Source organism: Sinocyclocheilus rhinocerous, unplaced genomic scaffold (genome assembly GCF_001515625.1).
Source record: "Sinocyclocheilus rhinocerous isolate Xijiao unplaced genomic scaffold, SAMN03320098_v1.1 scaffold599, whole genome shotgun sequence".
Lineage (NCBI taxonomy): Eukaryota > Metazoa > Chordata > Actinopteri > Cypriniformes > Cyprinidae > Sinocyclocheilus > Sinocyclocheilus rhinocerous.
In genome coordinates, this window is record NW_015652138.1 from 62,742 (window position 1) to 86,233 (window position 23,492).

Genomic DNA, 23,492 nt, shown 5'->3' on the forward strand with positions numbered 1-23,492 from the left:
TGTGTGTGTGTGTGTGTGTGTGTGTGTGTACCTGGTATTTATCACGTTATGGGGACCAAATGTCCCCACAAGGATAGTAATACCAGAACATTTTGACCTTGTGGGGACATTTTTGTGGTCCCCATGAGGAAACAAGCTTATAAATCATACAGAATGAGTTTTTTTGAGAAAGTAAAAATGCACAAAGTTTCCTGTGAGGGGTAGGTTTAGGGGTAGGGTTGGTGTAGGGCAGTAGCACATACAGTTTGTACAGTATAAAAACCATTACGCCTATGGAATGTCCCCATAACGTGATGAATACACAACAAGTGTGTGTGTGTGTGTGTGTGTGTGTGTGTGTACCTGGTATTTATCACGTTATGGGGACCAAATGTTCCCACAAGGATAGTAATACTAGTACATTTTGACCTTGTGGGGACATTTTTGAGGTCCCCATGAGGAAACAAGCTTATAAATCATACAGAATGAGTTTTTTTGAGAAAGTAAAAATGCACAAAGTTTCCTGTGAGGGGTAGGTTTAGGGGTAGGGTTGGTGTAGGGCAATAGCACATACAGTTTGTACAGTATAAAAACTATTACGCCTATGGAATGTCCCCATAAAACATGGAAACACAACATGTGTGAGTGTGTGTTTTTTCAGCCTTGAAACATTGTTACCAATCACAGGCATGTCAAATCAGAACACTGGCTGTTTTGAAATATCAATATCACAGAAATTACTTTTATCGGCCGAAAACCGCTAATATTGGACTTTGTATATATGTAATTTACTGCATGCAAAGTTAGTAAGTGGCTGTACTTTCAAAGCAGTGTCATTTATTGCAGTGTGATGCCTTATTCAATAAACTAGCCATCCATTGTACTGTAAGTGCATTACTATAAAGGCTGCTGAACAAGCAAAAAATTATTGCCACATATGCTGACGCCATCAGTGCTAGATAACACATTAATAAATTTGGTGCTACATGATTACTATAGAAGGCTATATATTACTTTAGTATTTGAATGCAATGTAAAAGAATACCTTGATATTATCATGATACCAAAAATATTTCTAATATGCCAGATGTGGCACTCCAATGGAAAAGCATGGATCTAGTTCCTATTTTCAATGCAACTTCCAAAAGTCAAAAACATAAATATTTTTACAATGTATATTATTGTAGGCACAAAGTCACCTTTTAGTGAATTTTGCTGTTTTGAACTCAAAACATGCCATTTAGCTTATATGATTTGTACAGAACCAAGGAGAGTTTACATGCAAGTGGTTGGGGAAATTCATCCAAAATTATACAAAATATTAATTTAACAACAACACAACCAACGAGTTTTAGCATTTAATGAGATTTGTATTATATACTGATTTAAACGTCAGCCTTTTGTGGAAATGATGAGTGCTATAATGAATCTGTCACAAAATGCTCTTCCAATCGCAGAAATAATACAGTTCAGCCTTGCATAATACAATGCAAGACTGCATCAATGTAGGATATATTCGTAATAATCTGCAACAGCAACAGTGAAGGCATTAATAATGTGTTCTTGCTTCAGTTCTGAACAGTTCAAAACTGAAGTTTTATTATAAATAATATATATATATATATATATATATATATTATTTATAATAAAACTTCAGTTTTGAACTGTTCAGAACTGAAGCAAGAACACATTATTAATGCCTTCACTGTTGCTGTTGCAGCGAGTTCAGTTGCAAGTTTGCTTGCTTCATTATAAAAATGCATATGATTTGAAGCTAGCTCCTATGTGTCTAGACTAGCACTAGACTATCAGTCACTTCCCAGATAACTCGGCCACGGGACAGGGTGGATGTGTTGAAGTGTAACAGAGGTTGGTCATTATGTAGATGGGTGAGCTCCAGTGTTTTGACTGCTATGTTGGCAGAAAAGAGGAAACTCTCATGAGCGGATGGTAAATATTTTGGTCACCAGGCAACAAGGCTGCAGCTCTGGATGCATGCAGAGAGGATTTCTTCAATCCCGCACATCATGGCTAATGCTCCACGCCTTAATGTCCTCTGGCTCAGCGTTCTTTGGCTGTGTCTCCCCCGCGCCGCTCCCTATACACACTTAACAAATGACAGCACTGTTTGCGTGCACGGCTCAGATTGGACTCTGGCATACCTCGAACTGTCTGTCCCTTTACAGTCTTTCTACACATTTAGATCTTTGCTTTGTCAGCATCCTGCCGAAATCCTTCAGTTTCTTGTTGTCGGATAGCTCTTTGTTGTCGTCTTGCATAGGAAACATGCATTTAAAAACATATTCCTCAAATGAAAATGAATCATGAATGAAAGTATGAATCATGTTCTTTAGATTTAAGGTTACAGAGGCTTCATGCACCCATTTTTGTAGTTGCAGTCTGGACTTATTTTAAAGCATTACTGAGTGAATAGATGTGGCATTTTGTATCTGCGCAGAGTGAACTGTGCATTGTAAAAGCACTTTTTAAGATGATTTGGAGTGCTTTCTTGTTGATTTCAAGACACAACATGGTTCCTGTTAAGTTGTCTTTGTCTAAATAATGATCAGATTCAAGCTTACGTTGTCTTTTGAGCTCTGAAGTGACACCGGTGACATGCTGTTCATGAACTGATTATTCAGAAAAATGTCACTCGGGTGATTTTGACCCTAAGTTGAAGCGACAGCAGCAAACCCCACATTGTGATTGAATTTTAAATAGCAGGACCTTAAATTTACTTTAAACTTTAAGTCGTGTAATGGAAGAAATCAGTTTGGAACTGTTTTGGTAATAAGTTTTAAGGCTTTTTTATGCAATAGAAATGCAAAAGTCTGTGCCCTCAAATCAAATCTATTTCTATAGCACTTTTCACAATACACACTGTTTCAAAGCAGCTTGATGATGATCTAAATGTTTATAATTTCTTAATAACTTCACGCTTTATAGTTGCATTTAGCAGATTAGAGCTGGGCAATAATATAGTTTTGTAACAATCCAAGTGATCAAGCAGTTGAGCTTTATATATATGAGCAATATAGTATGCGGATAAAGGTGGACATACTTATACATCCGGCTTTATATGAAGAGCTTCATCCAGTGGAGACAGTGAAACAGCATTGATGCAGTGAGTGATTCATGAATCCGACCACAGATCCATACAAGCTCAATCATTTATGTTTCAAAGTTGCACTCATGGTTTCCTGCTATATTGATTTTTATGCAACGTGTTTTTGATTCTCCATGTTCTTTGTGTTACATTTGATGTTTATTACATTACTATGTCCACTGGTACTTCACTGACAGAGGTTCTTCTGTGTAATGGATAATAATATCTGCTGTTGATTATTTAGCTATTAATTTTTATGTTTCACCAGTTGTTGGAGCCTTAAGTCTAACGAATTTAAGGCTCCAACAATTCCATAAATTCTCCAAAATTGGTTTCTGAAGCAAATAGTTCTAGAAAAGCAATCTGTGTAGAGCTTGTCACTGAGTTGACGTTGACAGCTCATGCAACTTCATTTAAAATGATTTACGATTTTGCAATCTAAATATAAATTATAAAGTCTGAAAATGGTAATTTGTTTTGCAGTCCAAATAAGTATCCTCATTCTCACTTTTATGTTTTCTCAGAGTGAGAGGCTCCTGATTAAAGGCGGTCGGATTGTGAACGATGACCAGTCCTTCTATGCAGACATCTATGTCGAGTCATCAGTTACGTTAACAACCCATCAGCCTGCGCCATCTAGAGTGTCATGACTAAATTATATATATATATATATATATATATGTGTGTGTGTGTATATGTAGCATAGGTTTTCTTGCGATTACACCATTTGACAGTCTTATCCAATATCTCCATGTAATTAAAAGGTCAAATTATTGATATTTTTAATATTCTGACCATTACTCATAAACAAGAGGGTCTACAGGCATCTACAGACCAAAGATGTTCAGTTATTCATAATATTTTAAATATTATTCTCATAATGATAATGATTTCGCAGTTGTTGTTTTTTTCTTCCTTATGATCTAAGAACAGTTATACCACACTGACATTTTTAACTGGAAATAAGAAAAACAATTATAAACAAAAATGGCTACATCCTCATCGATCCATTAACATTTATATCATAGTGTAATTCGTCTTTCTGAATACCATCTGCTGTCAACTTTAAGGCAAATTGGAGACAACCTGATAGTCCCAGGAGGGGTGAAGACCATTGAGGCCGATGGGAAGATGGTGATTCCTGGAGGAATTGACATCCACACCCACCTACAGATGCCCTTCAGGGGGACGAGCACTGTGGATGATTTCTCCCAGGGCACCAAGGCTGCTCTTGCTGGAGGAACCACCATGATTGGTGAGATCTGTGGTCGATTGCCAAATTTATCTGCTGAGTGGACTGAAAGGCGATCGTTCACCCAAAAAATTACTGTTAATTTGGCCCTCAGGCCATCCAAGATGTAGGTGACTTTTTTCTTCAGTATACAGTAGAGATGATTTTTATCTGAAACCGTGGTCCTTGGTGATTCATAAAATACAAGTCAGCGGCTACCGTCACATGCGAGTCAAAAAAGCACATCAGGCAGCACAAAATGAATCCCCGTGGCTCCTGACGATATATTGAGGTCTTATGAAGCGAAACGATCAGTCTGTGCAAGAAACTGAACATTATTTACAACATTATTACCTGTGATCCAGAGCCTGAGGCAAACGGGGAAATACGATTCTTTTCTGTGAACTAGTTCGTTTGTTTCAATGAACTAGTTTGTTTATGTAATCATGCAATGACGAACGTATACGCAATTATAATATTAAAGCACCCAATAATAATGATGTGAAATGTGGATGTTTTCCATGTCTAATGCATATAAAGTTAATAAACTATAGTCTTCATCGGCTCAGATTTTTACATAAACCATGACAAACCATAAAAAGCTTTAGAACCCTGTGAATATGGTAATATATGAATTAACTGGCAACAATATTATTTATTATTGCTGAATGAACCTAAACATCTACTAAAAATGACTTTATACAGATTAAATCAGGTAGAAATGTCTCTTTAGCATAACAGATGCAGGTTAACACTTTTTGCAATGAAGTGCTATGATTCACAGACGGGAAAGTGTGTGTGTGTGTGTGTGTGTTAATGAAAAGGGATAAACATTGACAACAATATTAGGCTTCCGGCAACCACACAAAGCTCCTTTATGCGGCCCACGGTAAAATTCGAGTTGTGTGGAAAGACAGCAGCCCTTTCTGACCGCCGCAGGCTACAGATCATGAAGAAGAAGTGTCAACAGCTGTTATAAAAGAGTGGCTTGTTGTACAGTAAACGCTGTGTTAGCACTGATTCATTTTAGAGTTAAAAACAGCTGTATATATCCCTTTGTTCCCAGAGGAAGTGTGTGGTAGATCAGACATAGAGATAATATGGAGACAATGAAGAAGCAGTGAAAATACTGAGAGGTTCCTCACTGAATCTCTGTAGAGTGTGGCTTAGATTGGTTTACTTTAGATAAGAGAAACAATGGTGAGAAGAAGCTAACAACTGATCGGATGTTCCTGTAATAATGGGCCGAAAATATATGCGGTAGTAATTCAGTCTGATTCTGATTCTAAAATGATTCATTATGAACATTTGTTTTTCATATTAATGAATGAGTTGACAAACTTTGGATATCAAATTGTGCATTTGTATTTAATTATTTATATAATAATAAGCACGTTTTTAAAAATAATTAGAAATGAATAATGAATCAGTACAATTGGATGTTAAGAATTATTAACTAACTAAATATACAAAAAATACAAGCAAATGTAAAGTACTAAAGGGGAAGAAAGAAACACTTTACAAGCAATGAACATAAAGTATGTATATGAACGTTTTTCAGACAAGGACAGTGAGGGATAAAAAAAAAAAAAGCAAAAAAGTTTTCAGAATCATTTGAGAGAGCATTGTGGTGCATTAACGAATCAATAATTTTCTCCCACCCCAAAAAATAGGCTGAATTTATGATTGCAAATATATTTAAAGCAATGAATTGGTGCATTAACGAATCAATAATTTTCTCCCACCCCAAAAAATAGGCTGAATTTATGATTGCAAATATATTTAAAGCAATGAATTAAAAAATAAAACAAACAAAAAATCAAATAAATGTAAAATAAAATCAAGTTCCATTGACTCGATCATCAAAAAATTGTAATATTAAATTTAATATTGCATATTAAAGTATTGTTTACAGCGGTAACCAAGGAAACGCTGGTCACTGCTGTTCCACAAGCGCCACCTGCTGTCAGAGAGTGAATTTGCGTCTCATTCAGCGCTTCTGCTTTATTTCGTTCAAATATGTTTTATGTAGCATAATTTCACAAGGCTAAAGTCAGACCATTCTGCTTTTGCTTCAAATTTTGAAATTTTACTATTTAATTTAAATTAAAAACTGCTCGTGTTGCATGTATGCAGCTTCTTTGTTTGGATCGTGGTTAAAATGCAGTGGTTGGCTCTGATTTTAAATGGAAAGAGCACCGGCAAAGCCTGAGTTTATTTATATGAAGGGATTTCTTTTATTTGTATTATTTATTTGATTTGGGATTTGTTTTAAAATTCCAATTTAGTGTTGTTATGTGACATATTTCAGTTTCACAAAGAAATGTGCAGCATTTTATCAGAGAAATAATAAAAGGACATCTTTTCATTTCTCATTTTATTAAAAAAAATGGTGAGAAAATCGTATCGTGAATTGAATCACATCGTGAGTTGAGTGAATAGTTACTTCCCTAGTTGGTATACATGACCAGAATGACTCCTAGAAAAGTAGCCCTCCCAGCAGATTCAGACAACTTTAGAGCTCCAATAGCACACATTTTAGTAAGTGGTTTAACTAAAATGCGAGCTGTGTTGTCTGAGTAAGAGAGTAACCCCTCGGTCTGTCGTGTGTGTCCCCTGCAGTGGATCATGTGATCCCGGAGCCGGGCTCTAGTCTGGTGGAGGCGTTCGAGCGCTGGCGTGAATGGGCGGATGAGAAAGTGTGCTGTGATTACTCTCTGCATGTGGACATCACCCACTGGAACGACAGCGTCAAACAAGAGGTCCTGAGTCTCATTAAGGAGAAAGGTGGGAGATCCTTTGCTGACATATGGCTCCTTTTCTCTAAACTCTACACACAAAACCACAAAAAATGCACACAACATGCAAAATATTACGCATGTCTTGCAAAGCAAGCAAACACTTCCTTCAAAACTATTTTAAGTCTTATAAAAATTGTGTTTTTGCACAGTAACTCTACACTCAAATGATTAACCATATACACATCAAACTACACACAGATATGACAAATGTAAAACACTACTATCTTGTGTTTTTTGTTCGTTCAGTGTGCATTAGAGTTTGTCACAGCACTCACATATACATGCGTGTACAGAAATGCACTGTATATACAGTGTTCATGCACAACTGATGAGCAACAGCTATTGAACTGAACTGAGTCAACACTGAACTGGCTTGAGCTGTATTGAGCTTTTTTACAGCAGAATTTGAATTTGTCACTGCTTTGAAACGATCTGTATTTTATAAAGCGTTATTGAAATAAAGGTGACTTGCCTTGTATGCATATTCAGTATATATTTACAAAGTATCGTACACAGAAATGCAAGGGTTTGTTTATTTGTGTCTCAAAAACACAGTTTTGATTTCTAAGTCATGATCATATTAGGTGTATTATTTACACTAAAAAGAAATGCAAGGGGGTAAAAATAATTTATTTCTTCCTCAAAACATTGAGTTTTGATTTCGGTATTGTTCAAACAAATGGTTCATCATATTAAGAAAAGCCCTCTGAAGTTATAAATATAAGCAGTATGATATCCCAGAGACTGAAGTTGACTGAAGTTATTTTTGGTCATTTGAGCTATTTCTGAAAATGATGCTTAGAAACAAACTGCTTTATTACGGCTTAACCAACAAATGGTATTTTCACCATTCAATCAATTGATAAAATCCCCACCCAATTTTTTTTTGTTTTCTAGTTTGAGAATAAGAAATGCATAACATTATGGAAAAAAAAAATTGGTTGTGAATGCTGGCAGAGTTTATGTTTTTTTAATTTATTCTTTCTGTCCAAATAGGAGTGAACTCTTTCCAGGTCTATATGGCTTTTAAAGACCTCTATCAAATGAGCAACAGTGAGGTAACCTCAAGAAGTTATTATAAAGAAATTATACACTTTTATTTATTGTGAAAACAGAATAGTATTGTGGATATACACATTCTTTCATCCCTTAAAAATGGCTTTTGTTGGTGTAACGTAATGTTGGGTTTTTTGTTCACACAGAAGTGTTTACAAATGTCCCCTCATGGCATTTTATGAAAAAAATGGTATTTATATATTGGTGCATATAAAAGTACTATATGTACCAATATATAAATGTTACTCTTCTATTACCTAATTTTATGAAAGTTTCTTTTAAAACAAGATTAGACTAGATTTCCACCATTCAGTTTACTTGAACTCATTGTAACATTAAAGCTATTTTCTCTCTTAAAACCTCACTATTTAATATCTAATATGCTTTTTCTGTGTATGTTTAAACAGCTTTATGAGATCTTTACTTTCCTTGGAGAGCATGGAGGAATTGCACAGGTCCACGCAGAAAATGGAGAAATAATTGCTGAGGTATGTGCACCTTATGAATAGGGGTGGGCATTTTTCAAAAATATTGTATAAAAAAAAATGCATTTGTATCATATTGTATCAAAAAATGCATTTATTAATTTCATTAATTATATGACATTTCTGAAACGCTGTCTCACCGAAGCCATTATCATTTCTTGTTTGATTACCACACCTCCACATATGCGATTTCCACATTTGCAGCCTTTTTATGCTATCTTCATAATGAAAGGACAAACATTTGGACTTACAGTACGGATGAATTTTGCCAATTTTGGATTTGACATCTTTTGATAACAATTCACTTAAGCTCGAGTGATATGCATGCTGGTTTGGAAACCAGACGTTACTCAATCATAAAATAATGTAAAATAACAGTTAAGCTCATCTAAAGAACGATGTAATTCGGAAACCTAGCTGTGGTCGCATTATATTTTTCATTGTCTTCTTGAAAAAATGTTGATGTTCCTCAGTTCCTCATGATAAACAGGTCCTTAGAGGTGTTTGTATTGTTCATGCACCATATATGTGACCCTGGAGCACAAAAGCAGTCTTAAGTCGCTGGGGTATATTTGTAGCAATAGCCAACAATACATTGTATGGGTCAAAATTATACATTTTTCTTTTATGCCAAAAATCATTAGGATATTAAGTAAAGATCATGTTCCATGAAGATATTTTGTAAATTTCCTACCGTAAATGTATCAAAACTTAATTTTTGATTAGTAATATGCATTGCTAAGAACAATGGAGACAACTTTAAAGATGATTTTCTCAATATTTAGATTTTTTTGCACCCTCAGATTCCAGATTTTCAAATAGTTATATCTCCATACATCAATGGAAAGCTTATTTATTCAGCTTTCAGATGATGTATACATCTCAATAAAAAAAAAAAAGGACCCTTATGACTGGTTTTGTGGTCCAGGGTCACATATACAATACAATACTAAGTACAATACTAAGAGTGACAGAAAAGAAACTCTGTGTGTTGTTCAGGAGCAGGCCCGTATGCTGGAGATGGGCATCACAGGACCGGAGGGACATGTTCTCAGCCGTCCAGAGGAGGTCAGTGAGCACAAAAACAGCTGGATGCTGTCCTGTGTGGTGGCTTGTTAGTGGTGTGACGTCACTGCAGTCCCTGTGAAATATCTCACTCATATTAATTCTACTGCGTCAGTTTGATTTCATGTTGAAAACTGGCCCGCCCCACACTGGCATCAGTCTATCAGTGATCTTTTGCAGACATGATCCGGTTTTATCTGGTTTTATTGCGGTCAGCCAAGAAAATGGGGAGGGGAGCTAGATTTGTAATGCATTTTAGCTCTGTGTAAATCTGTGTTTTGTGTGTGTGTGTGTGTGTGTAGCTGGAGGCTGAAGCAGTGTTTCGAGCCGTCACTATTGCCAGTCAAACCAACTGTCCGCTGTATGTGACCCGCGTGATGAGCAAGAGTGCTGCGGACATCATCTCACAGGCCAGGAAAAAAGGTACACAATACCACAATCAACTGGCTAATTCATAAAAAAAAATACTAATTAATTAATTAATTAATTGCATTTTTAAAAATCATTAAAACATTTTTTTTGCCCTTTGCCCTTCAAACAATATCAATGTCTAATTTATTTTAATTTTTTTGAATAATGGACATAATCTATTCTGATTTTAGTAGTCAGTACCAATACCAATGAAATTCCACAGTTCTCTACCAGTTCCAGTACCATAGCAAAAACTGTTGCAAGTATTTTAAGTAAAAATATTAAATAAATAAAATTGGTAACACTTTCTATGAAGCCCGTATTTATAATACATTATAAAGGTATTCTTAAGGCATTATAATGAATGCATAATGCATTATAAAAAACCTTATAATATGTTGTATCATCTCATGAATATTCATAAGAACAGTTTTAATATATTATAATATTTACTTATTTGTGGTTATAAGCTTTACTATTACTGCAATTAATAATTACAAGTAAATAGTATGTTAAAACATTAGCATGAAGACGTTAAATGTTGTTCTATTATGTGAACAAAAGATCAAATGAATTTAATAATGTGACAAAGAAACACAGGTAACAGAACTAGTGGCAGGTCTGTTGTACTTGCAAGACTTAATGCGCAGATCTGTTTTGACACATCTGTTCATTTTTGTCAAACATCACAATTTCAGATTCAACTCACATTTTAATATAATCGCACATCCCGAAACTTTGCAGTGTGCACTTGGCAGAATGACTTCAAATGACCGAGCAAAGACACTCACTTTATAATCAACGAAGCTGAAATCAGTTAATTTTACTCACTGAGTGAAAACTCCCATTATAATGAAAACAATCTGTCTGTACAGCTCTATGAATCTTGTTTACGTCATGTTTATACTTTGTTTGTTACATTGAAACAATTTGCGACTTACTTCTGACTTGAAAGCCTCTGATTGGCCATTGCGCTCACATGCTCAAGTTTTGAAAGCGGCTGCTGATTAGTCGCTTATTATGTTTTTGAAATTTAACTATCAATTTGTAATATTTAGCGCATTTCATATATAATCGTGTGAATACAAACAATGTTCTGGAGGAGTTTCAGAGTGAGCTGAGGTAACAAGGTGCAGAACACGATGAAATGTCTGATAAAATAAGAAATCACAGCAGTGTGAGCGTGTTGGCAGCGTAACGTTTGAGCTTTCACAGATGTCGACAAGTTTACACATCTCGTCAGAGTTAAATAAACCTCTGTAGAGTTACACTCATCTTTGACTTGTATATTCACGATAGTAATGACCTTCAGTTGGATACATCTGTGTGGCATGTGTGTAAATAACAGTTTAATTATTATAAATTATAATATGCAGTTATTCAATTATTATTATTAATTTGTCATTTCATTATATATTAGCTGTCTGTACATTATTTGCACTCTGTGAAATGTTTATTTTATATGCACTGGCTGGTCTGTTGTAAAGGTTCCACAATCCATCATTATAATAGCTCTTGCTGTTTAGTTACTGTAAATCATTCAGATGCAGTGCTCTCACTATGGGAGATTCATACAGTGGCCTAACCAGATGCAATGCATATAAAAGGACTATTCCATGTTGAGAAGTTTTTGTCTTAACAAGTGGCACAGTTTTAGAGAAGTGTCAAGCATCAGGAGTACAGAAGCCAGCTGATTTAATTTTAGACAACATTTAACTATGGGTTTTCAAATGCAAATAAATAAAACTGTAAACGTTAAGGCTGTAAACGTATTAATTTTTTACAATTCAATTATTTGCATGATATGCCAGTTAATCACAGATGAAGTTTCTCCTCTGGCTTTTTTTGGGGGGATTTCAGTTCAAATTACTTCAAGAAATAGTTTAGCCAAAAATGAAAATGGTCATTTATTTACTCATTAAAAACCTGTATACTGGTGTTTTGTCAGTGAAACACGAATGAAGGAATTTTGAAAATATTCCATGTTGAGAAGTTTTTGTCTTAACAAGTGGCACAGTTTTAGAGAAGTGTCAAGCATCAGGAGTACAGAAGCCAGCTGATTTAATTTGACAACATTTAACTATGGGTTTTCAAATGCAAATAAATAAAACTGTAAACGTATTAATTTTTTACAATTCAATTATTTGCATGATATGCCAGTTAATCACAGATGAAGTTTCTCCTCTGGCTTTTTTTGGGGGGATTTCAGTTCAAATTACTTCAAGAAATAGTTTAGCCAAAAATGAAAATGGTCATTTATTTACTCATTAAAAACCTGTATACTGGTGTTTTGTCAGTGAAACACGAATGAAGGAATTTTGAAAAATAAATAAATAAATCATAGGGCTGTAAAAGGCTTAAATTAATTACATTCATTGCATGCATACAAATTCAGTTATGGTAAATGGAAGCTCTACTGTACTTGCTTGATATGCAAGAAAAAAACTGGTTCACTGGTTCTCGTCAAGTCAAGTCACCTTTATTTATATAGCGCTTTTAACAATACAGATTGTGTCAAAGCAACTGAACAGCATTAATTAGGAAAATAGTGTGTCAATAATGCTCCTATAATTAACACCTATGTTTTTTCAGAATTTAACAGTAAGAAATTACTCATCATCCAGTTTTTTATATCGACTATGCATTCCGCTAGTTTTTCAAATTGGTATGTTTCGCCGGGCTGCGAAGAAATATAGAGCTGAGTATCATCAGCATAACAGTGAAAGCTAACACCGTATTTCCTGATGATATCTCCCAAGGGTAACATGTAAAGCGTGAAGAGTAATGGCCCTAGTACTGAGCCTTGAGGTACTCCATACTGCACTTGTGATCGATATGATACCTCTTCATTCACTGCTACGAATTGATGGCGGTCAGATAAGTACGATTTGAACCATGCTAATGCACTTCCATTAATGCCAACAAAGTTTTCTAGTCTATGCAAAAGAATGTTGTGGTCAATAGTGTCAAACGCAGCGCTAAGATCCAATAGCACTAATAGAGAGATACAACCACAATCAGATGATAAGAGCTCGTGCATCAAGCAAACACTTTTATGCTTCACATATGTACCATATTTCATGTGCTCTATGTATGTGTGTTGATCAGTGTTTATACGTGATTAAACACATGAATTAAATCTGTTCCTCATATGAAGCGACCATGAAGGTGACAAATTGGGTGAATGGACTTTCAATGGAGAAATCTCTCAGATTTCATTAAAAAATATCTTCATTTGTGTTTTGAAGATGAATGAAAGTCTTATGTTTTTGGAATGTCGTGAGTAAATGATGACAAAATTCCCATTTTTGGCCGAACTAATTATTTAATAAAGTGTAGTTTATTTCGGAGTCAACACTTTTAAGGTCTCTGAAATGGTTGCGAGCGTTCCCAAAAGTGCTGTAAAACGTCTTACAGTCTCTAGTACGCTATTCATCACTGTTCTGGTGTGTTCAATTGGGTGCTTAATCACTGTCTTTAAAAGGGACACAAACCTGAGTCATTCTAGACTGTGCCTCTTTATTCTTTCTGACTGTCCTGAACGGAGACTAAAGCTTTGTGTCGGTGGAGATTTCTGTGTGGTTTCATCCTCTCAATGCTTTTAATGAGCGTTGCAAAGGTCTTAGATGCATTTACTTGCTATAACAAACATCACTGTTAAAATTGCACATACATAGGATTAGGGATTTGATCAAACCCCTACTTATTTCTAGGTAACGTGGTGTTTGGTGAGCCGATCACAGCCAGTTTGGGAACCGATGGGACTCATTATTGGAGCAAGAACTGGGCTAAGGCGGCGTCTTTTGTGACCTCACCACCCCTCAGTCCTGACCCAACCACTCCAGACTATCTGAACACCCTGTTGGCCAGGTAAACACAAGCATATTCTAAAATATATGACGTCATTTTACAATACAGTTCTGTGGGTTAGTTCTTAACTGGTGGGTCTTTTAACTTATAGACTAGAAAACCATTGACTAAAAGTCATTGATTGAAAATATGAGAAACAATATAGTTGATATTTGAAGTTTATTGTAAAATATTTCACTGATGGACTCACCATGCATCCAAGGATTTTCCCTGCTTATGGCCAGAGATGCTGGGATACATTGAAAAAAAATGTATATACAAAATTATTAGTCATTGAATAGTTCACTCAATTTAGTAATTGAATAATTCAGCAGTTTGTTCAAATATGCTGGGGCCTCATAAACGTGCATACACACAGATTTGATCTTAGAGTGTGTGTGCTCTAAAATCCACACCAACTTTCATATTTATAAAAAACAGTCTTTGACATGGAAAAGTGCTTAGGGCCAAATCAGGGTCTAAGCAGGCGAACATACTTTTCGGTGTCCGAGTACTGCAGGCATCTGGAAATCAAAGCAATTCTTGCCACTCGCCATTCTCAAGTAAAGGATTTGGACGTTGACTAGTGCTCTGTTATATGTTAATGACATTAATTAGGGGGCGTCTACGAGGCAGAGATCTGAAACTATTCAGCTGCGCACAAATTCAAGATCATTTGCAATTTATGAATTTCACATCTGAAAGAGAGGTACAAAAAACGTGCATACATTCATTCTCTGAATCATACATACGCACATTTGAGAAATGGTCATACGATCGATGTAGGACCATTTTTATGCAACATTTTATAAATGAGGCCCCTGGTATACAGAACAGAAACACTCTTGCTCGTGTGATACCACAACACATCATCTAAGACTGTATCTTATAGCTGTAGTATTTATCATTTTAGGCTAAATACCATCAATTTCAAAGTGTTGTCTGTTACATGTATATTCCAGTCAGTGAAGTAGTGTGATGTGTCTGTGTGTTTCAGTGGTGATCTGTCGGTGGTGGGCAGCGCTCACTGCACATTCTCTGTGGCTCAGAAGGCCATAGGGAAAGATGACTTCACTCAGATTCCTGAAGGAGTGAATGGAGCAGAGGAGAGGATGTCTGTCATCTGGGACAAGGCTGTGGTAAGGATCAAATCTAGTTGAAAATGTATCTGTGATTGCACATCAATTACGAGTTGATTCTACTTCACATCCTCAGATCCAGAAAATATAAAATACCTGAATTTTTACTCAGTACATTAACTCTTTCCCTGCCATTGACAGAATTTTCCAGCTTTCCATATTTTCACTGGTATACGGTAGGGGGCGCTATTACACATCTTCTAAAAAAATACTGAATCTCTGGATCAAACCATAGACTGTAAAAAAAATGGACGACGTGTGTCCACTTCCTTGCACTAAAGAAAAGTTGAGCCAAAACATCCCAGAATGGCCGGTGTCATCTTGCGCCAATGACGTCATTTGGAGCCAGAGTCTGCACAGTAGTGATTCATTTGGAGCCCGTGTCTGAGCAGTCTGCGCACTAGTGATTCATTTGGAGCCCGAGTCTGCGCAGTAGTGATTCATTTGGAAGCAGAGTCTGCACAGTAGTGAATCATTTGGAGCATGAGTCTGCACAGTAGTGATTCATTTGGAGCCAGAGTCTGCACAGTAGTGAATCATTTGGAGCATGAGTCTGCACAGTAGTGATTCATTTGGAGCCAGAGTCTGCACAGTAGTGAATCATTTGGAGCATGAGTCTGCACAGTAGTGATTCATTTGGAGTCAGATTCTGCACAGTAGTGAATCATTTGGAGCATGAGTCTGCACAGTAGTGATTCATTTGGAACCAGAGTATGCACAGTAGTGAATCATTTGGAGCCTGAATCTGCACAGTAGTGATTCATTTGGAGCAAGAGTCTGCACAGTAGTGAATCATTTGGAGCATGAGTCTGCACAGTAGTGATTCATTTGGAGCCAGAGTCTGCACAGTAGTGAATCATTTGGAGCATGAGTCTGCACAGTAGTGATTCATTTGGAGCCTGAGTCTGCACAGTAGTGAATCATTTGGAGCCTGAGTCTGCACAGTAGTGATTCATTTGAAGTCAGAATCTGTGCACTAGTGATTCATTTGGAGCAAGAGTCTGCGCAGTAGTGATTTATTTGGAGCTTGAGTCTGTGCAGTAGTGATTCATTTGGAGCCAGAGTCTGCGCAGTAGTGATTCATTCGTAGCCCGAGTCTGCGCAGTAGTGATTCATTCGGAGCCAGAGTCTGTGCAGTAATGATTCATTTGAAGTCAGAGTCTGCGCAGTATAGATTCATTTGAAGTCAGAATCTGCGCACTAGTGATTCATTTGGAGCCAGTGTCTGCGCACTAGTGATTCATTTGAAGCCATAGTCTGTGCACTATTGATTCATTTGGAGCCTGAATCTGCGCAGTAGTGATTCATTTGGAGCCTGAGTCTGCGCAGTAGTGATTCATTTGGAGCTTGAGTCTGCGCAGTAGTGATTCATTTGGAGCCTGAGTCTGCTCCGTAGTGATTCATTTGGAGCTTGAGTCTGCGCAGTAGTGATTCATTTGGAGCTGTAGGAGACATGAGGTGGAGGTGGAGCCATCCAATTTTTATAGCATCAAATAACTAACTAAAAGCAAAGTTATTAGAAAAATGTGCACTTGAACATACATTAGTGTGATAAGAACTACCTAAAATGACAGAAACCATCTTTGGAAAAAATTGATTTAAAAATGTAATTAGATTATTTAGTTTGTCTCACGTCCCATTCGTTACATGGAGAGGGTGGGGTTTATGGCATATACTGCAGCCAGCCACTAGATGGCGATCAAAATGTTTTGGCTTCACTTTTTAGGACGTGTGTGGCACACTTAGATCAAACACAGGCAAAGAAGAAGCACAAACATGTGATTGCATATGTAAGCAGATGCATATTTAAATTAACGTGATCATCAAACATTAAACAGCATATAAATCAAAACTGCATAACGTTACCGAAATGTCGACGCAGGAAGTGGTTTAGGACTGGGAAGCTTTGGGGGTGTTGATGGACTCAATCTACTCAGTGTATAAAAAATATCTTGATAGTCTTGATAAAAACGATTGCATGAAGTTAGAATAAAACTGTTTGTTTTGTTTAAAAGCAGAGGCTCTGTTCTTTCTTTTGACATATTGCATGCTCAGACATTCATACAACAAAATATTCTGGGTGCCATGCAATTTTTGTGAAAATTATCAAAAATGCTGGCAGGGAAAGAGTTAATTAATTCATTTGTACCCTAATGTGGATGTGAAAATAGGGCCCTAAATCTTACATACATTACCTTCTTCTCATAAGTGTACCATTAAAGCTCCAAAATAAAACAAGCACTGCGTTTGATTCTCATCTGTCTGTTTTTTCCTTTGCTTAGGTCACTGGCAAAATGGATGAGAACATGTTTGTCGCTGTGACAAGCACCAATGCTGCCAAGATCCTCAACCTTTATCCACGCAAGGGTCGGATAGCCGTGGGCTCTGACAGTGATCTGGTTATCTGGGACACAGACGCCACCCGGACCATCACTGCAAAAACACATCATTCTGTAGGTGCTCTTTAAATAAATCCAGTGAACGCACTATATACTCACATTTCAGAGGACCATCTAAACATAGAGAGGGAACGGAACTGGCTGGCTGGCCTTCACTGACCTTCCAGTTCCTCTGAGCGGAAATAGTTGCTTCTAACTAATCAAACTGTGTTAATGCAGGAACCCCTCATAAATAAAACTGCTGGATAGAAACAGGCCACAAAAACAGATGTCTGAACAATCAGACTGCTTGGGTTTCCTGTTGTTTCTTTATTAAGTCGCAGCAGACATTTATTACTGTAGGAATGTATTGATAAGTGAGAGAAGAGTTGCAAGCATTCCCTTTTAATGAACCAACCACTAACTTACAGGTTTGTGCAACAGACATAACTGATATCTCAATTCATGCGGCTTTTTTTGCTATTACTTTTCTAATCAATTGCATATTACAGTTTCACTAATCAATTAGTGAATTTCATAAAGAGTACTTATTATGGAAATAATAGAATATACTTAAGTGCAAACTTAATGTAATGTTTTCAGACACGTAACTGCATGTTATTTAAAATTAAATGAAAATGTACTATAGTTTACATTTGTATTAAATGCAGTTAGTTAGAACTCTCAAAACTTGAGTGCTTTTTGACCCACTTAGGACGTACGCACATCTTTATAAGTAATTTCATAATTACTTCTGTCGTCTTTACTTCTGTCGTCTTTGTCTTTTGCAAGCAGTTGTTAAAGCCAACAACTCAACTGCAATGTGTTAAATCATGCTAACAACATGCTTAAAAAAGCTAGCAACGTGTTAAATCATGGTAGCAACATGCTAAAACATGCTAGCAGTGTGCTAAATCATGACAGCAACATGCTAATTTGTGTAAACAATGTGTTAAAACATGTTAGCAACCTGATAAATCATGCTAGCAATGTGCTACAACATGTTAGCAGCATGTTAAATCATGTTAGCAGCTTTCTTAAGCATTTTAGCAATGTGCTAGAAGATGTTAATAACATTTTATTGACTTCAAGTAAAATCTTCGATCACACTTTAGTTTGGGGACTAATACTCACTATTAACTAACTATTAACCATGATTTTTGCCTCAATAAACTAGTACTAGTTTGCTGGTTATTAATGGTTAGTAAGGTAGTTAAGTTTAGGTATGGGGTTGGATTAAGGGATCTAAAATATGGTCATGCAGAATAAGGGTCCGTTCACACAGAACCCGTCTAAAAACGCGAGACGCTGCGCTCAGGTATGGTTTTTAAAAAAGCGCAGCACAGAATGCCTGTTGCCATGCCAGCTTGCCACTGCAAAAAGTCACAACGCTTGCCCCGCCTCCGGGGTCTTCTGATTGGTCCACTGTTTTAGAACTGACATTGATGAGCGGCGCTGCGTGTATTCTTCAAAAACTTGACATGGCGTCTTAAAAACGTGGTGCTCATGTGTGAGGCGCTGCAAAAGATGCAAGACGCAAACGCAATGGTCATTCACGTTCACCTAGCGTGTTTACATAGAAAAACAATGGAAAAGTAGTGCATTGGAATGGAAAAACGTGCTCTGTGTGAACGGCCCCTAAGGCATTAATATGTGCTTTATAAGTACTAATTAACAGCCAATATGCTAGTAATATGCACTCCTTAATATTGAGAATTGGTCCCTAAACTAAAGTGTTACTAAATCTTCAAGCTTAAAACTTTTCAAGGTTATTTCAAACTTTCAAACAAGGCTTTGTCAAGCCAACATCAAAGTTTGTTAGCAAACTTTACTCATCTAGTTACCATTGCAATGAATCTACAATTTGGACAATGACAATTTTTGTGTCACAGTCCAATAGAAGTTCTGAAGAACCTGCAATGAGCAGTTTATGACCTCTTTCACCAAGCCATGAAAGTGTGCAGACGCTCGGACTCCATTCTTTCTTTTTTCCTCTTCCAAACCTCAGCATAAGAGCATTAAACTACTGATTGAAGAGCTACAGATTTTAGATTCAGGTGAGATGGGAACTGGAATTTCCTGAGCAGATACTACGAGGGCTAAATATGTGGATCGTTTGAAAACCATTGGGGGAAAGATTCAGCAGAACTCAGGCGCTGCCAAAATGACATCACATTTTCATTTCCTTCTCGGCTACTTCTCTAGAGACCATTACACATCCAAACAGCACTGGCTGCCATGGCTTTCAACTATGGATAACATGGCTGGTGTTTATTGATTGTTTATTCTGTGGCTCTGTATCCTTGGTTCCCATGCTCTGTGAAATTACCTAAAACATGACTTCATCACCTGCCAGAAAGCCTTGCGTTTGCCAGCATTCTTGACAGACGTTTTGCGCATGTAATTTCCTGTTCTTGCGCACAAAGGATGGACGAGTGCAAAATGCAAAGACTGTGGATCATGGCCAGACATCACAACAATTACGAAATCTACTAGAGAAGAGGAAAGTAGGGGAGTAGTAAACTAGACAGAAGTGATATGCTGGTTAGAGAGAGGGGTAACAAAAGACAGGAGGCTGTGAGTGTGAGAAAAAGACGAGGAAATAGAGAAGGATGTTTTTGTCGTTCCTCTATCCAGCTGTTTGGCGAAGAGATGAAGAACGAGAACGAGAGAGAATGAAGGAGGCCAGAGTCGTATCTCACTCTCCTACATATGATCTCCTGTTGTTGACGTTTCTCTTTGCAGAAGCTCAAACTTAAAACGACTGTTTGTGTCAAGAGTTTATGTTGGAAAGCACAGCAGCTCAATGTCATGTTGGATGATTTTGATGTTTTTCGAAACTTCTATGCATCAGAGAGTCTATTCTGAAAAAAAAAAGATATTGCGGTTTCCATGAAAACATGAAATTGAGCAGCAAATCAGCATATTAGAATGATTTCTGAAGGATCATGTGACACTGAAGTCTGGAGTAATGATGCTGAAAATTCAGCGTTGCATCACAGGAATAAATTACATTTTAACATATATTCACATAGAACACAGCTATTTTAAATTGTAATAATATTTCACAATTTTACTGTAGTTTTGTTTAAATAAATGTAGTTTATTTATGTGATTCAAATGCAGTTCAGTTAATTGGATAAAAAGCCAATGTGCAAATTGAAGGCTATAAAAATAAATCACTGTAGGCTTCATTATATGCACAAAATGGATAAAAATATAAATATTACATCATAAAAAAACAGCCATGGTACAACCATAGTACATGTCCAAAAAATATGGTAGTACTATTGTAAGGTCCAAAAAAAAAAAAAAGCATTGCACTGTAGTAGTCATTTTTGGTTCACATGTGTTACATACATGACATGTTCTTGTGTTGTTCTAGGCAGCGGAGTATAATGTGTTCGAGGGCATGGAGCTGAGAGGTGCGCCCATGCTGGTCATCTGCCAGGGCAAGATTGTTCTGGAGGACGGGAACCTGCACGCGACCGCTGGCACTGGACGTTTCATTCCCTGCTCCCCGTTTCCGGACTTCACTTACAAACGCATCAAAGCCAGGAAACAGGTACAGCAGACCCTGATGACCCTGGACACATGCGTGACAGTAGTTCATTTGTTTTTACAGTGCATTCAAGGCAGCACTGTATTGAAATTCCAGTTTTATTCCTTTTTTTCCCCACAGTTTTCTGCAGTTTCCTCTAGGAAAGTCAAATTTAGTTGTTAGTGTATTTTTGTGTTGAATCAGTTTGTTTTTTCCATTTTTGTCCACTGTTTATTTTAATCTAGCAAATCTCCAAAATATCTTGCTTACATTGTACAAAAAGAGATGATAGTGCCTTTCTCAACAATCTGTCAGCCAAATCTGGAACCAATTTCCAAGACAACATGAAATTTACAATTTACGCGAGCACACAGTTCCCAAAAACAATCCTCATGAGGATAAACGCATCCATGGAATGTAACTGAAAACACCCAAACTTCCCTTTCTCTGTCTTTCTCTATAAATGTTATGCTGCACAATCCTGTATTAAACTGAAGCGCTGTGTTTGGGTTTCTCCTAAAGCTGGCCATACTGAAGGCAGTCCCCAGAGGCATGTATGACGGCCCCGTGTCTGAATTTTCACCCATGTCGAGGGGCGGCACACCATCTGCCTCCACCCGTACCTCACCCACCAAAGCCCCTCTAAGGAACCTCCATCAGTCTGGCTTCACACTGTCAGGTAAGTAGAGCTTAGAGCTACAGTAGCAATGCCAAGATCATGGGTTTGATTCTCAGGGAATGCATGAACTGATAAACAAAAAATCTTAAATGCAATTTAATTCGCTTTGGATAAAAGCTAAATGCATGAATGAAATACAACAGATGCAGAACCCAGCATTAATCCATAAAATGTTTGGTTATTTCCACAGTGACAAGTGTAAATATATGCAATAATGAACTCTTATATAAACTTTATATAAACTTCTATTCTTGTTTACATCTCGCATCTCACATCTTACATCTTATTTTTTCTATAAAGGTAATTGCAACTTTTTATCTCAAAATTGCAAATTTTATTATATCTTGTAATTCTTAAGAACAAGTCAGAATTTTGGGGTAAAAAGTAGCAGTTTCTAAAATTGTATTATCTTGTGGTGGAAACAGGCTTCCATAGAAATATGTTGAAAAAAATGCACAAAACAAAATCCCAAAACATTGTGAATGTTCAGTAACAGGGTTGTCGAACATGTTTTGAAAGATAATTTTTTTTTCTCTCTCTTAGTACATAATTAAACTATAATGCATATTTTAAAAAGACAATAAACATGAATGTTCTGTCTTAACTCACAGTTTCTGCTGATCTCATGTTAATCTTGAGTACCTGTATAGAGTAGTGCTGCATCCTTCATATCTCCGAGACTTTAGTTTGATCAGATTTATAAAAGACAGATACAGCTTTACGCTTCTCTCTGAAAACAGTCGAGCTCCTGGAGGTGTGCCGTGGGCGGAGCTAAAGAGTCACGAGCACACGCAGCTTTTGCATAGCGATCGTCTGCAAGCTGTGACATCAACAAATAAAACCGGGACAAAAACTTTATTGACTTAAATTTTATTTAATTGATTTATAAAAAAAACACACTTGCACAACTCCGTTGTTGTCCCGGAGAAACAAACTGCATCCACTGTTCCCTTAACGCTGGGTTCTTTGGGAAGCTGAACAAGGTTCCCTTTCGATACTACACTCGTACTGCGTCTTGCTAGACGCATATGGGAAAAAGCCTTTTTTCTCCTGAACTGAAGCCTTTTTTCATTTCGCTGATCCTGAAAGCCTGCTCGCCATTGACACGCCTCGCAGCTGGACTGAGACCACCCTGCTTGACTGACTGGCTCTCTTCGCGCCTCAGCTTCACAGCAGTTCCGGTCCTGTTCCCCTGCCACCATCCGGCGATTTTGAAAGAGCTTATTTCTAGCAGGTAAGCCCTAAAAGAGCAAATTCTAGCGACGTTGTTGCAAATGTCGCGCTGCGAGTGTGGCTCGTGCAGGGAATCGTGCACGATGCAGAAGGGCAGTGAGTGCATCACCTGTCTGGGCAGCCCCCACGCTGAGACTGCTTGCTCACTGAGACGGAATGCTCTTGTTGAAAGCATGAGTCTCGCTCTTCTCCACTCGCGGACCGCCTTCACTGAAGGCAGCCCCGCTCTCCCGTTTCTCCTCTCTCAGCGAGCCTCGGAGAGGGAAACAGCGGAGTCAGGGAATAAGCAACCGGGTTGACCGATCTCATGCCGGCACTGTGCCTGCGTGCTCTCTCTCCCCGTTGCACTCGGATCCGCCGCAGAAGGGCAGTGAGCTGCGCGCTTACTGAGACAGAATGCTCACTCAGAGCATGAGTCTCGCTCTTCTCCACTCGCGGAAGGGCAGCCCTGCTCTCCCGTTTCTCCTCTCTCAGCAAGCCTCGGAGAGAGAAACGGCAAAGCCTGGGAACTAAGCAACCGGGTCTGAGCGATCTCACGC

At 37.5% G+C, this 23,492-nt stretch overlaps 1 protein-coding gene across 1 annotated transcript in view; it reads left to right on the plus strand.

Moving 5' to 3' along the window:
- Nucleotides 1-23,492, plus strand: part of LOC107713594 (dihydropyrimidinase-related protein 3-like) — a 32,716-nt gene that overhangs the window by 1,891 nt on the left and 7,333 nt on the right. The window contains exons 2-13 of the mRNA XM_016519148.1: nucleotides 3,610-3,695; nucleotides 4,156-4,340; nucleotides 6,939-7,103; nucleotides 8,114-8,175; nucleotides 8,581-8,661; nucleotides 9,658-9,726; nucleotides 10,026-10,146; nucleotides 13,848-14,004; nucleotides 14,981-15,122; nucleotides 17,405-17,575; nucleotides 20,886-21,065; nucleotides 21,564-21,720. Coding sequence (XP_016374634.1) covers nucleotides 3,610-3,695; nucleotides 4,156-4,340; nucleotides 6,939-7,103; nucleotides 8,114-8,175; nucleotides 8,581-8,661; nucleotides 9,658-9,726; nucleotides 10,026-10,146; nucleotides 13,848-14,004; nucleotides 14,981-15,122; nucleotides 17,405-17,575; nucleotides 20,886-21,065; nucleotides 21,564-21,720 — 1,576 coding nt within the window. The remainder of the gene's footprint in view (nucleotides 1-3,609; nucleotides 3,696-4,155; nucleotides 4,341-6,938; nucleotides 7,104-8,113; nucleotides 8,176-8,580; nucleotides 8,662-9,657; nucleotides 9,727-10,025; nucleotides 10,147-13,847; nucleotides 14,005-14,980; nucleotides 15,123-17,404; nucleotides 17,576-20,885; nucleotides 21,066-21,563; nucleotides 21,721-23,492) is intronic.